General features: G+C 36.6%; 1 protein-coding gene across 2 annotated transcripts in view; it reads right to left on the bottom strand.

The window, feature by feature from the left end:
- CECR2 (CECR2 histone acetyl-lysine reader) overlaps window positions 1-16,186 on the bottom strand; it is a 160,292-nt gene that overhangs the window by 21,929 nt on the left and 122,177 nt on the right. The window contains exons 3-8 of one of the 2 annotated variants that reach the window (XM_081310049.1): window positions 13,347-13,530; window positions 11,248-11,387; window positions 10,317-10,421; window positions 7,791-7,840; window positions 6,948-7,117; window positions 581-664 (exon numbers count right to left, since the gene is read on the bottom strand). In XM_081310049.1, coding sequence (XP_081166175.1) covers window positions 581-664; window positions 6,948-7,117; window positions 7,791-7,840; window positions 10,317-10,421; window positions 11,248-11,387; window positions 13,347-13,530 — 733 coding nt within the window. The remainder of the gene's footprint in view (window positions 1-580; window positions 665-6,947; window positions 7,118-7,790; window positions 7,841-10,316; window positions 10,422-11,247; window positions 11,388-13,346; window positions 13,531-16,186) is intronic. The other variant, XM_081310050.1, reaches the window with a different exon arrangement.

A 16,186-nucleotide genomic window follows, 5' to 3' on the forward strand; every position in this document is an offset into this window, starting at 1 on the left:
GACTCTATTTGCCTTCCTGATCACTTAAAGCCATACCAACCAGAAAAGTTTCTTATGCCTTTCTAAATTGTTCTCTAAAAATCTTAATGAATAAAAACATTATCTCTTCCTTTGTACAGTGTGATGCTAGAGTCATTTAACTACTTACTGTAAACTACATTACAAAATGAAAACACTGAAACTTGGTTGGCTCCTGGATGTTTCAAGTGGAAAACCCTCGAAGTAGTAACTGGTTAGTTGTTCCCTCAAAGGTCTTTTTGTCAGGCCAAACACAGCCCTGCCTACACAAATTCTCCATTTTTGCTTAATTCTAATTTCTTCCACCTTTGCATTCATGAATATCTTATATCTACTATAGAACTTATCTTTCTCATCTATATTAAATATGGATGTGACTATCAACAAACGAGATTTTAAGATCCAAAAGAATGTGACTTCCTTATCTTTACAGCTCCTTCTTTCTGGAATTGCATCTTACAAAAACTAGGTTTAGAATTAGAAAAAATGGCATAAAAAGAAGTACACGAAAACGGCACCATTCTTTCTGAACACTAAAAACTCCCTTTTTACTCTCACTCACCTCTTGCTTCATGGCTTTGATGGACAGGTGGTCAGACATCCACCTAGGTTGCAACTCTGCCTTTGTGCTCTGTGAACGTTTTCCCTATAGTTAAGAAGTATGGAAAAGAAATGAAAAGATAGATTAGGGTATTCTCAGCTACTGCTGCTGCTGCCGTCGCTGCTCACTACTGCCAAAGAGTGACCATAAAGGTATGCTGGTAACTGCTTTACCTTGATGGAGGGTTAAAAGTATCCACGCTTAGGATAATCACAAAAGAACTCTTCAGCTGTTCAGCAAACTAAGCCAGTGTATGCTCTTAAAACAAAAACACAAACAAGTGTCTCCTTTGATAATATCACTGGCAAAAAAATTCCCATTGACTGTTAAAACATTTAAAAACCTAAATACAATTTTAAAACTAAATAATCCCCAAATGGTTAAGGGGAAGCCAATGTCTTATAACCTTCAGCTGTAAGAAGTGGCTCTGAGAGCCGACCCTATGTGCAGCTGGAGGCAGAATACCCCCTTAAAAGGCAGGTCAGTAGCAGTAGTGAGAAGTGAGGGCAGCTGCCCAGGCTGGGACCCAAAGTGAGTGGGAAAAAGGCACAGAGACTTGGAATTAGAGAGCTCACCTGAAAATATTACAGACCTAAAAAAATTTAGAAGGACTGACAGTGAATGCTGAAGGAGGAACATTTCAAAGAATGAGTTTCCAGGAACGATGTACATCTAGTCAATCATTGGAAGGCCACGGTGTATTAACATATGTATGTTTTGGAACTTTATGGAATAAGCCCCATAGCTTCACCTTGTAACCTATTATTAAAAGGTGGTAAGCAGGGCTTTCAGGTCAGTCACTGCAACTTCTGTGGCTACAGCATCAAACTCAGATTTGATTCTGGACCCCAGTAATCCAAAGTCTTGAGACTTCCTGAAGAATCATGAAGACATAAGGAATCAAAAGATGGAAAAAACTCAATGACAATAAGGAGTGGTTTATATGGTTTAACCACATTGCAAAGTAATGGTGGTAGATTTAATGAATCATCAGTTTTTGAAAGGTTTCCACGGAAGAGAATGAATAGGCTCCAGTACAAATGTGATCCCAAGTATAAAGGTGTCATGACACTTTTTTCCAAAAGCTACTCTAGCATTTTTCTCATATGCCTAAAGTATCCCCTTTGTAAGTTTCAAGGCTCTAACAGGAAGTGTTTTTTTGTTTGTTTGTTTTTATGGTAGTCCCAGAGAATGAACCCAGGGGTGCTTTACCACTGGGCTACAGCCCAGTCCTTTTTACTTTGAGACAAGGTCTAAGTTGCTTAGGGCTTCACTAAGTTGCCGAGGCTGGCTTTGAACTTACTATCCTCCTGCCTCAGCCTCCCCAGCTGCTAGGATTACAGACATGTGCTAGGATTACAGACATGTGCTAGGAAGATCTTCTAAACTTTAAATAAATGATAAATGTACAGAAACTGTCTTCAAAAGGAACCACACCAATTTACCATGTTAATAGCAAAAAAAAAAAAAAAAAGCCAATACCATTTTCACTCCAACTTTGTCACCTCCAATGAAAGTAACTGGAAAAACAAGCTATTCTTAATACAGATGGTGAATGTTTTTTTTTCTACATTAAGATCACCTTTTGTGGGGGCTGGGGCTGGGCTGGGCTGGGGTTGTGGCTCAGTGGTAAAGTGCTCACTTAGCATGTGTGAGGTACTAGGTTCAATCTGCAGCAGCACATAAAAATAAAGGTATTGTGTCCATCTTTAAAAAAAAATAAATGTTTTTTTTTTTTTAAATCACCTTTTGTGTAAACTACCTAAATCTATTTATTTCTTAAGGACTTTAACGTTTATAAGCTATCTTTATGAATGTTACTTTTTGTATCATAAACAAATAATTTCAGTAGTGTACATCCCATTTTAAGAAAACAAAACAACTCTTATGTGGTTAAAGCAGGCCTTAACCTTCTGTTTTTCTTAAAGTTTACCATCATACCTCCAGAAATCCATCAAGTTTTCTGACTCCTCTTGCATTGACTTTGTTAAGAAATGTGGGTTTAGTTTCCTAACAATCTTTCTCATCAATTACCCATCATCATTAACAGTGGATGGGGAACAAACACCTATTGATTGCTACATATACTGACATGGGTTCTTTTAATTTCCACAAAAGCTTCTGTGAAGTTACAGCATTTCATCTTGCTAATAAGATTAAATTGAAACTGAAATTCAGACACCTCAGGTATAAAGACGGCAATACCATAATTCATATATAGTTGAAGAAAAACTCCTAAAGTTCTTATTACCCTAATAAGCTTTCTCCACTGCTCAAGTTTTTGTGCTTCATTTATCTACTGTTGGTTTTTTGCATTGCTTTTGTTTTGCAGTGTTGGGGATTGAATCCAGGGGTGCTAGCTCCACCGAGCTACATCCCCAGTCTTGCTATCTGTTACCTGCCTCACACTCCCAAGTAGCTAGGATTACAGGTATGGGCCATCCCTGGCGAGATACCATGTTTTAATATGCAATAGTGTATAATTGTGAGAACTGCATTCTTCTCTACCAATCTATGTTTAAATTTTCACATTTGAATCATGAGTATTTCTTCATTGTTAGAACAAAATTCCTCTTGATTATTGCAATTACAGTGAGTAATGATAGGTTAACATATAAAGCAGGGAATTGGGCTGGGGTTGTGGCTCAGCGTTGGAGCGCTCACCTCGTACGTGCAAGGCTTTGGGTTCGATCCTCAGCACCACATAAAAATAAATGAATAAAATAAAGGTATTGTCTCCAACTACAACTAAAAAATAAATATTAAAAAAGCAGGAAATTTTAAAAATGTATATACTTTAAGCACTTAATTTACAAACATACTGCCATTCACCAATTGTAAGATACTGAGACTCACCAAGAGGAATTCCTTGTGATTTGTTCACATAAACATGCTCTAAAATCTTCATCTGGTCTTTCAGTTTTAAAGTAAGACTTTAAGAACACTTGAAAACCAAAGGTAAGAATCCTTATGATTTTAAGTACTCTTCTACAATCTTTTACAATTTTACCCACATTAATAGCCAACATTTTAGTACCACTTCTTTTTTTTTTTTTTTTTGTGGTAGTGGAACTGGAGATGGAATCCAGGGCCTCGTGCATGCTAGGCAAGTGCTCTACCACTAAGCTATATCCCCAACCCAAGCAACTTGTCACTTACACTAGGTGAGCCTTAAGTGAAGGCTTAAGGCTTCAAAAATGCTTCTGATATGCTGATTCCTGTGCTAATATCCAATATACCTACTTCACACTATTTACATTCACCTGTTGTTTTGGAGGAAATTTTTACTGTGTTGGGATTTGGAAGAGATTACAATAATTTTTAATTTATCCAGGTGAATATTATGCTCTATTTTACTCTTTCCTCCTACAAACAGATAATATATCTTCCAATTAATTTGCAAGCTTATTTTCCTTATAAGACAATGTACAACTCTGACAAATTTGTTTCATTGCTACTATAATGGGTGTTTTTTCCAGAGAATTTTAAATTTTAGTATACACAATAATCACCTGGTGAAATTCTACAACTGCAAAAATAACAGGTACTACTTGGAATAACTCTGACAAGGGTTAGGAACAGAGCAGAGGTAGGAATGAGAATTTTTGGTAAACACGTCCAATGATTCTGATGCAAACAGTCTGTTTTCCAGCACTGTTAAGAAATTCTAGTTAATAGACATTTTATTAGATTTATTGTCTCCAGGCAAACATTCAAAAACTTTGTATCTTTGTACCTTTTTTTTGCTATATTATACCAGGCAAGCCATCCAAAATGTTACTGCCAGTATTACACTCTCAGGTTTACCTCTGATTTTTGGCTAGGAGGTCGCTTTTATTTGTCAGTATTACAGAAATATAGATTACTGAATGAGAAGAGTGTTTAATTTAATCGGGAATGGGAATATAAGATACCTTTCTAAATTAACAAGGGCACCTTCACATTTTTTCCCTTATCCTTTCCTAGAAAGTGGAGCTAAGGCCTCTCTCATGCATGCTAGTCAAGTGCTCTACCATTGAGCTACATCCCTGGTACCTCATTTCTGAAATGTTTGGAAATTATTCTTTGAAGGTTTAGAAAATTTAAAATCTTCTAAATTTAAAATAATTGCGCATAAATCCAATTAATTCCGGTTTTATCTTTGTTTTGCTGACCTTGCACAGGACCGGGAGCATGCCAACTAAGGGTTCTACAACTGAGCTACACCCCCAGCCTGATTTTGGAAGTTTTCTTGAGATCCTGTTGTGAAACCATTTCTCTAATTGTCTGCTAAAATTTTCTACTTCATAATTTAGATTCTCTTTTTTTCTGGCTAACACTGTTTTAAAATTGAAAGTACTGTATATCTTTCAAAATATCAAATCTTATAGTTTCTATTTTCATGGTTCTTAAAAATTACATTGAGACGTATCTTAATTTTTTTATCTTGAAAAGAATCAACTCAGGAAATGTTTTTAACAAAAGCATCAGTTTTATACTTTTAAATTTTGCCCATTAATTCTATTATCTACCAAAACCTCTGCATAATATAGTTGAAAAAGCAGATATAATAAGCTAATTAGTTATATGATTTATACATGGTTTATTGTGCCACCACAGGCCCTTTAGATCAAGTCACATACAAGATGATACAAAGCCACAAAACCATCTTAGTTATTTTAAGAAAAATGAGACTATATATAATTTTTCTAGAAAATTTGTCACAGTAGGTTGAAGATCACAAAAACTGAATGAAATGCTCTCATATGGAATTAAGCACACTGATGTTAAGTGCAAATATTCTTGATGAATATCATCAAGTTAAGTCTTCAATAACTCACTGTTTATAAGTTCCTGCTAGAATGCCTAGAACTTTCAATAAAGGATTCATCTGGGGGCTGGGACTGTGGCTCAGTGGTAGAGCTATTGTCTAGCATGTGCGAGACCCTGGGTTCAATCCTCAGCACCACATAAAAATAAATAAATAAAATAAAGGTATTGTGTCCAACAACTTCTAAAAAACTAAATATTTTTTTAAAAAAGGATTAACCTCTTAAAGGTTACATGCATCACTGAATCCAGAACAAATTTAGTAATGTATTTGATATTTTGCTTTTCCCTCTAGGTGCTGCAATAATTTATATTTATTTTCTCTTCAGATTTCATTGGCAGATGCTCCAAGATTTTTGGTTTTCTATTAGCATATATTAATAATAAAGATCCTGTTTAGAAATAAAAGGGGTTCGGAATATAATTTAGTGGCATAGCACCACTGTGCTCAATCCTGGTACAGCAACAAACAACAACAACAAACCACATTTAATCAGGCACTTCAGAGGTTTAAAAAAAAAAAAAATAAGGCAGGGGAGGTCCCTGAGCTGAAGAAGCTTAAACTCACAATGAAAGCATGAGAAAAAAAAAAAAGAAAGAAAATCCTAAGGCTGGGAGAAACAGACAGTTCATGGATATAGTTAATTTGAAGATGGAGTTTAGAGAATAGTATTCAAAGGGGTTAAAAAAAAAAAAAAAAAAAAAAGAGGTATGTGTGCCGGGGAAGAAGCTGTTTGAAAATGTCATGAATTAGGGTATGCATGCATGGAAATACGTATAAATAATTTATAAAAAATTTAACTTGCCCTGAAGTTGGAGAAAAGGGCACACATAGCTCAGGTAGCTAGGTCTAGGAGCTGGCACTGAAGCCATCAAGATATATGCTCATCAAAGTCTGTTGTTTAATGAAAGAGATCCATAATATGGTGATTTTTGTTTTTTTAGAGGAAAAAATTTTTTTTACAAAATCCAGGCACAGTAGGGCACATCTGTAATACCAGTGGCTTGGTAGGCTGAGACAAGAGGATCACAATTTCAAAGCCAGTCTCAGCAATTTAGTGAAACCCTGTCTCAAAAGAAAAAATAAAAAGAAGTGGGAATGTGATTCAGTGGTAAATTGTCTCTGGGTTAAAGCCCCAGTCCCCAAAAGCAGAAACCAATAACAACAAAAACCAAATAATCATTATACAGAGGTCTACATGGGGTGACAGGAGAGAAACTGGCAGGCTCGGGGCGCATGTCCTGAGAAACATTATAGAAAGAAAGCTGGTTCTAGTCTGTGAAAAGCTATTTAAGTACTGGTGAGTGTTGATCACAGAGGAATTCTTGGGGGGAAAGGAGAATATGTGACCCACTCTGGAAGCAGAATTGGGTGGTACAAGATCCCATATTAACACGTCAGTTCAGACAGGATGATAGTCTGTAATACTTCAAGGACAGTGCATTCAAAAATTCAAATTAACATCATAGCATCAAACAAGCGGTCTGATGGCACTGAACCCTCCGTGTCTCTACATACCTTCTGGGCGATCATGTTGCAGATCTCAGGCAGGAAGTCCTCACTGAGAAGCTTATAGAGCTGCCGCTCTCGAAGGGAGGTCCTCTCTCGAAAACTCTCGGTGACTTGTCTCCACTCCTCTTCTGTTTGGCACAGGAGCCACCAAGTGCCTTGGCCTGGACCTTGACATCCTACAAAAGAAAGGCATGATTCACTATAAGATATCCTAACAAGGACATTTTTTTTCTGTATTTATTCTCAGGATTATTTCTAACCTAGGTCATGACTAAAACAAGAGAAGATAAGAAATGTATACTTTTGATTTTCCTATTGCTGTCACTGTTTACCAATAAAAGACTAGAGGCAATACAAATATAACTATTGTGACTTTAATAAGATATTAACATCCTAGAAAAGCTTAAATGGATTTATATACTTTCCCAGAAAAATAGTTTGAGTGCCTCTGCGGAAATTTATGCCTAGACCCATTTATATTGTGATACTGTAAAATACTTGATTAATTTCCCCTAAAATATGCCATTTGGATTATAGGATGAAAATCAGATAGAAAACCCATATGGCACACATAAAGTGCTGATTTAATGGGACAGTTCGCTGAGATACTATGATTCACTAAAATGTTTGAGTTAACATACCTTGTCTTGATATTAAGCTGTCAGATGGAGAGATGGGTATGGGACAGGTGTGAGGAAAAAAGAATTGAAGAAGGGGAGGGAGGCTAGTTATAAGACTACTGCAATCATTTTAATTGCTTTCAATGACTTTGGAAAAAGACAGTCACCATCATAATATACATGAATCATGCTGACTTGATCTTTTCTAAATGCCAACAAAGATCATTACCATTTCTGGTCTGTGACTCAGACACCAAGGAGTTTTCTTCCTGCTTTTCACTGTAACACAAGAAAAGGTAGCAGCAATTAAAAGAAAAACAAATTCAAATTTGCACAGTGCTTCCCTTAGAATAGGAAAGACAGTAGAATAATTTGGACATAACTCTCCTATGTTCATATATGAATACATGACCACTGTAACCCCACATCATGTATAATCATAAAAATGGGAAGTTATACTCCACGTATGTATAATGTCAAAATAGACTCTACCATCATATATATTTAAAAAGAACAACATGGGGCGGGGGTTATGGCTCGCCTGGCACAGCGCTCGCCTTGCACGTGCAAGGTCCTGGGTTTGATCCTCAGCACCACATAAAAATAAATAAATAAACAAATAAAATAAAGTTAAAAAATGTTTAAAAAAAAAAAGAACAACAACAACAAAAAGACCCAATTAACATAACACAAAGAGAAAGACTGTGTGTTTGTAGATTCAAGAATGGTTCTACAGAATAAACGGACTAGGATGTAGGCATGTTGCTAAAAACCATAAGTTCATTTGGGTACCAATGTTATGGCAATAACATCATCATACAGAAAAATAACAATTTTTAGAAAATCAGACAGATGGGTTAAGTGTTAATAATTAAAAGTCAAGAAAAAAACCTAGGGATTCCATTGTCCTTTTCCCTAATGCAGGGCTATAATGAGAATAGGTGTTTTTAATTTGCTCTTATGTAAGGTAGAGGCTAAGAACATGGGATCTGAAGTTGAACTGCATCTTTCAAATCAGTGAAACATGCTTCTTTCAAACCTTGTGACCTCAGGAAAATTAAACTTTCCTGTAAAATAGGGCCATTAATAGTTCCTACCTCAAAGGATGTCAGAGATTAAATTTCAAAATGAACAACAGTGTTAAATGTCATTGTCATTTGTCAATTATTACCCTGAAACAAACAAACAAACAAACAAAAAAGCTGGATTTTTTGTTGTTGTTGCTATTTTTCAAACATTTAAAGCAGTACACTCTTAAATACAACTGTGGGAAATGAAAAAGTTTCCATCAAGGGTTGTTTGATATGATAGCCACAAGCCACAGGTTACTGAACACTTATAAATTTCAATTTTCATTTATTTTAAAAATGTTTAAATAGTCTCAGATACATAGCTCTAAAGGTATAAAACTACCAGTAGAGGGTAGCACACGTCCATGTGTGCTTCTTAAAATGACTCTATAATCCCAACAGCAAGGTACTTTAATTGTGCACTCACAGGGAAATGGAGTTACATAAAACATTTTCTTGAACATAAAAGAACATGTGGACCATGTAGAATCCAGAAACAGATGTTGCATGTATAACACAAATGAATGACATTTCTCACAAACACTGATAAGGAGGAAACAGGTAGTTACCATCAGGGAAAATTAAGCGGAATGCTGATTGAATTAATAAAATCAAATTCTGATGGATCTACATAATCTGATTTTTTAGGAATGTGTTTTTGTGGTTAAAAAAAAAATCAGTGAAAAAGGCTTAATCCAAGCATTTAGGTAAGTACTTACAGTTTATAAACTTACTAGGAAGAAACTGCTTATTCTGTTAACAGAAATTTTAGGAACGGGCCACACTTCCATTGCTTTATAATGATAGACCTGATTCTTAAGTGAAAAGTATATTTATATAGTATAGGTCAGATTGGGTCAGATTCTGAAATATACTCATATCAAGATTCATATGGTAGTCTTTCCTAAAAGATAATGACACACAAAAGAAATTATTTTCAATACAAGAGGATGCCTTTTCCTTTGCTAAAATTAAGAAAATACTTTAGATTTTCACCTTTTCTTTATTGTAGGAAATTGCATTCTACATAAAATAAAGTATGTCTGGGGATGTTAAAGGCTAAGTTCTCCGCTGAGAAATAATTAACCCCTGACCTCAGATATGATAGGTAATTCTACTAACATGCTGATTAGTTAACAGGTAACCACAAAATTAATTTGCTCTATCTTTCTGTATAAAACGTGTGGTTCAATAAATTCTTAAATGTTTGGTATAACAAATGTTTATCAAATCTTTACTATGGGGCTAATTGTAGAGTGCTTGCCTAGCACTGGTGCAATTCTCAGCACCACATATAAATAAAAAAATAAATAAATAAAAGGTCCATCAACAACTAAAAAAAATGAAAGTTTTAAAAAAAGCAAAACACCTTTACTATGGGTCAAGCATGATTTTCAGTTTATTACACTGGCATGCACTGTTGTGTTCAATTTAATCCTCATTAAATGGATAATCATAATCCAATAAAATAACAGGCTTAGGGAAGGTAGGTAACTTTGTAGAGATCATGCAGCCAGGGCTTCCTGGTTCCTTAATGTACACTCAACAAGGACTCTGACCTTGGGTCTCCACAACCAAAGTCCCATGACCTTCCAGAGGCAAAAATAAAAGATGAAGAAACAAATGAAATGAAGGATCCTCCTAGCATGAAGGCATGTGACCAGAGAATAACAAGACTTTCTCACCTTGCAATAATCTCCTCCTGTAGTTTCTTGCGTTTGGGGGGCCTTCCTCTTCTTTTTCCTGTTTTTCCAGGAACACTTGAGACATTTTTTTGTCCTTCACTTTCCCTAAGAAACAGTATGGTCACACGTAATTCTAATATAACTAATTATAGTATTTCTGGTCATGAGGTTACTAAAAAGGATTAAATGTAACAAACACAAGGAATGGGGAGGGTAAAATGTCTTCCATTATTATTAAACAGTGGAACCAAGGAAAACTGACATTTTGTACTACGTAAGCTCTACACCTTCCTAATAGTAAGCATTGCTCCTACCAACAAGGAAGTCTAAATAAAATTACAGGCAAGCATTGTTCTGGAATGCTGTGGCGAAGAGGTCTCTTATTTAGGAAGTACTCAGTAAAGCTTACATTTCAGGCCATCATTTTGAAGTTCTCTAGAATTAGGCTGATGGCTCCTAACAGTCAAAAAGCAGAATATCAATTCTAATAGAAAATGGAGTTCTTGAGGCATGCCTATGAAAGATGAAACTGTTACACACATAACTGTGCTGTTCAGAAGAAAATGGGTGTATTAAAATAGTCTGTAGTAAGGTAGTGGTACTCCTTAGAAATCACCATAGCCTTGTGGAAGAGGCTATGGAGTAATTCCTTTTAATTTATTTATGCATTTATTTATTTTGCATCACACTCAGGGCCTTGCAAATGCTAGGCAGGCGCTCTGCCACTGAGTTATATCCAAAACCCTCATTTTAATTTTTGTATGGTAAGACTCCTTTTCTTGTCCATTTCCTTATAGGCATGCTAATACAATTAATTCCTTCAAAAGAGAAAAAGAAAAAAAAAGCAGTGATGTACTGATGTAGGATTCTGATGCACTTAATTTTAATGAATTACATTGTAGCCATCACACCCTGACATTAAAGATTATACCTGCTCAAGGAGAGTTCGCCATTGGACTTCCCTTGTACTGGGTCCTCTTTGTACATTCGTGTTCCATAAAAATACCAGTAGAGGGCCCCAGAATTGTCTTCCCCCAGAGGTTCCACACGGAGACTGTCTGCATCCAGACCCTAGACCCAAAAGGAATTGGGAGTTTGGGAAAATGAATAAAATAAAAATAGGAAAAAACTAAAGTGATTCAAAATTCAAACTTAGCCTCGTATTTTAAAATAACCAAGTATCATATTTATTTTTTGATCAAGACAGATGAAAGAGGGACAGAATGGGAAGGGACTACCTTCTTTGAAGAACAAGATTTGGAAATATTTCAAATGTTCCCTACCCTCACCACCGCTCCCATTTCACCAAAAAAAGCTATCCTGCTGAAGGGCATCTAGGTTAGTTCCACAGTTTAGCTATTGTGCTGCTGTAAAACATTAATATGGCTGTGTTACTGTAGTATGCTGTTTTTAAGTCCTTTGGGTATAGATGGAGGAGAGGGATAGTTGGGTCAACTGGTGGTTCCATTCCCAGCTTTCCAAGGAATCTCTATAATGCTTTCCATATTGGCTGCACCAATTTGCAGACCCACCAGCAGTGTATGGGTTTGCCTTTTCCCACACATACTCGCCAACACTTATTGTTGTTTGTCTTCATAATTGCTGCCATTCTGACTGGAGTGAGATAACATTTTAAAAGTATATTTGATTTCCATTTCTCTAATTGCTAGTGATGATGAACATTTTCTCATATTTGTTGATTGATCGTATATCATCTTCTGATAAGTGTGTGTTCAGGTCCTTGGACCCTTTATTGTGTTATTTGGGTTTTTTTTGAGTTCTTTATATACACTAGAGAACAGTGCTCTATCTGATGTGTGAGGGGTAAAGATTTGCTCCCAAGATGTAGGCTTTCTATATTACTCAGCAATAAGAGAATAAAATCATGGCATTTGCAGGTAAATGGATGGAGTTAGGGAAGATAATGCTAACTAAAGTTAGCTAGTCTCAAAAACCAAATGCCGAATATTTTCTCTGATATAAGGAGGCTGATTCATAGTGGGATAGGGAGGGGGATCATGGGAGAAATAGAACTCTAGATAGGGCAGAGGGGTTGGAGGAGAAGTTGTGATGGTCATATGAAGACACAAATTGGTGTGAATATACTTTGTACACAACCAGAGATATGAAAAATTGTGTTCTGTATGTATTAAGAATTGTAATGCATTCTGCTGTCATATATAATATAAAAAAATAGTTCTGGTGAATGTTTTTTTTAATTTGGTTTAGAGGTATTATTTTCTTATTTTACAACTAAGTAGTGTTAAAGATGTTTCAAAGGTTTTGTCTTGTGTGATACTGTACCATAGCTCTATCATTACCCACAGCCACCCCTTCCCCTCTTATCGCTGTGCCTGATCCATACTGGCTTTCCCAGAACTGCTGAGGTCCTCAGCAAAGAGTGCACTGGATTACATGATGATTCTTTTTTTTTTTTAAAAATAATTATTATTTTAATTGTAGTTGGACACAATACCTTTATTTTATTTATTTTTATGTGGTGCTGAGGATTGAACCCCAGGCCTTGCACATGCTAGTGAGCCTTCTACCGCTGAGCCATAACCCCAGCCCTACATGATGATTCTTATGAGTCCATCCTCAAAGCTGGTGTGTGTATAGGGGATAAACTCCACTAGCATATCTAGTTTCAAGTTCCAGAGTTTTCAATAGGTATTTTAATTATGCTCAAATTTAGACCTTGGGAAATAAAATTCAGTGGTCAAATTAGTTACAGTATGAATAAGTGCCTCTTTTTGGTCCTGACTCAGCTGGGGTAAAGTGCATGGAAACAAGCACAAAACCCAACTAGAAATTAAATCAAAACAACATACTGCCATATAGATAACGCAGCTTCTGTTCCCTTGGCTACAGGGTCATGGTTGTGTTCACAGTGTCACTGTCAATTAATAGCATACAGACAAGCCACCCAAGCCAAACTCTGGCATCTTGTATTATCTTTAGTTTCATGTTCTGACTAAATTCCTCACTGCTGTTTTTAATTGCTCTAGAGAAGGACTGCCAGTGAAGCACCTTGAGGAGGTCAAAGACATCATCTGCATCTAGCCGATAATCACAGAGCCGGTGCAGGATCTCCACCCGGGTGCGAAGAGGCAAGTCCTGGAAACTGGCTTCTCTCAGAGGATTGGGTTTCCCTTCTTCGAGCTCCCATCGGTAGTTGATGATGTCCTCCAGGTAGCTGTGGAATGTCTGAGGCCTAACCAAACAGCCCCAGACATGAAAATGCATTAATATAAAACAGATGATGGGTAGAAACAGGGAGAGAGAGGTGAGTTTGATAGCTGATAAGTTTATGAAAGGAATTATGAGGACCTCAATGAAGCTATATGTACTAGACCCTCTACAAGTTTAGTCAAATTTAAAAGAAGATAAAAACACTGAGAGAGTTTTTCACAGAATAAGTTGTTTTCCTTTAAACCAGACAGCACATTCTGGTCAAATAGTTAAAAGTTTTATATTATCAAAGATATAAATGTGAAGTGGAGGACAGTCTCATACTTTGCTCATGTAATTAAAGAGACTCTATGAAAATTATTTAGTTCAAAGTTGGATCCATCCCACAGATTGGCACAAAAAATAATCCCAGAGTCTGCCCAACTATTTAAGGTTAAGACACCAAAAGTTGAAACTGGCTTATGGCAGAACATGAGGAGCTACTCTAATATGCAACTATATTATATTCTCCCTCTCTCTTTTAAGAGATGAGGTCTCCTTTTGTTGACCAGGCAGGCCTCAAATTCCTGGCTTCAACTTCCTGAGTAGCTGGGACTATGGGAAGACTTAACTTCTAAAAACAAATATATTTACTTTTTAGTTGTAGGTAGACACACAATATCTTTATTTCACGTGCTCAGGATTGAACCCAATGCCTCATGTGTGTTACGTGAGCACTTGACCACTGAGCCCCAACTCCAGCTCAAATGCTTAATTTTTTTAACATTTATTTTTAGAAGTACTTGGAGACAATACCTTTATTTTGTTTATTTATTTTTATGTGGTGCTGAGGATCGAAGCCAGTCAAACGTGCTAGACAAGCACTCTAAAGCTGACCCACAATCTCAGCCCCTCAAATGCTTAATTTTTTTAATATTTATTTTTTTAGGTGGACACAATATCTTTATGTGGTGCTGAGAATCAAATCCAGTGCCTCACTCATGCTAGGCAAGTGCGCTACCACTTGAGCCACATCCCCAGCCCCTCAAATGCTTAATTAAAAAAAACTTTTTATTTATTTGTAGATGAACACACAGTATCTTTTATTTATTTTTATGCGGTGTTCTAAGTTCTCTCAAGGCATCTCCATACCACTGAATTTAGTCTGAGGCTGCTTTGAATATGTTGAAGGGGCATTCCTTGGAATGCTCAGATACTAGGGCCAGGGCCTCAGAAGGATCCCAGCCCTTTTTAAATATTGTATTTACAGACAGGGTTTTGCTGCATTGTTTAGGGCTTAAATTGCTGAAGCTGGCTTTGAAATGGAGACCCTCCTGCCTCAGCCTCCCCAGCAGCTAGGATTACAGGCTGTCACACTTGGCTGATGTGTAACTTTGTTTCTTCCTATGGAGTAAAGAGGAATGAGGCCCTATCAGTTATCATTAAGTTTTAAAAAGAGTCATACCCATATCGACTTACAACTATGATAGTTACATCTGTAACCCTTATTGCCATGTGTGGTTCGGAAGCACAAGCCAGCCAGTCCCACAATATGTCTGAACAGTGTGGTTTTCTGTGCCATCAATCTGTCTGGAAGCCCCCACCTGACTCAAGAATTGCATGCTTTACAAGGTTTTCCTACAGCTCTATTATAGTTTCAATTACACCATGTTTGTTCTAAGTTCTCTTGAGGCATCTCCATACCACCTTAACCAAATGGTACCGAGGGCTCACAATGCAAGATAATTCAGATCTTGTACAGATAAACCTTCTCATATAAATCTACTTAAAGATGGGGGAGGGGGACTTTTGAAGGTAAATGTACTGGACAGAGTAAACTGACACCAAAGGCTCCTTTCCACTCCCTGTCTCTTAACCCTTTGTAGGAAATAAAACCATATACTCTCAACCCTAGAAAAAAACCAACACAAACCAAATTTTGCATATTTTTCAGATTTTGCTATTTAAAGGAAGAAGAGGGTGGTAGCAATGTACTCCCCAAAATAGCTGTGTGAACTAAAATTCAGTTCTAGAGTTTACATTACCTGGAACATTCATTGATTAACTCATCCATTCAGCTAAGAGCAATTCCCTCTTAATGACTTAAATACCTCCCATCTTTATGAAATTATCCTTAATTAAAAGAAAAATTATTTGAATATGGTAAGGAGGATATCAAACCAATGAAGTTTGAACACAATAAGATCAACATTCCCTGTTGTCTGACAAAAACTCCAAATACTCTTAAATGACCAATTTTCTCATTCATTTTCCATCCTAAAAACATAGCAGGAAAGACAACTGGTTGTTTTTTTAACAAAATATTTATTTTTTAGTTTTAGGTGAACACAATATCTTCATTTTATTTCAATGTGATGCTAAGAATTGAACCCAGTGTCGCACGCATGCTAGGCGAGTGTGCAACCACTTGGGCCACATCCCCAGCCCCACAACTGGTTGTTGTTTAGTATCATGTGAAGAAGATGATGATACTGAGTAGTAATTACCTCTCTGTTCCTTAGAGATTGAGAGATAGAGAATGAAAACAAGGATGAGTCAACTTTCAGCATCAGGCATTCATTTCATAGAACCCCAACAGACAGCCTCAGCCTGCTCCAGACAGAACAAGCTTCTACTGGTGAACCATGATGGCATGACTAGGTGCTGGGTTTTCACACAAGTCTCAGCTGGCTGGAACT

Source organism: Spermophilus citellus, assembly GCF_964194105.1.
Source record: "Spermophilus citellus genome assembly, chromosome: 10".
Taxonomy (NCBI): Eukaryota; Metazoa; Chordata; class Mammalia; order Rodentia; family Sciuridae; genus Spermophilus; species Spermophilus citellus.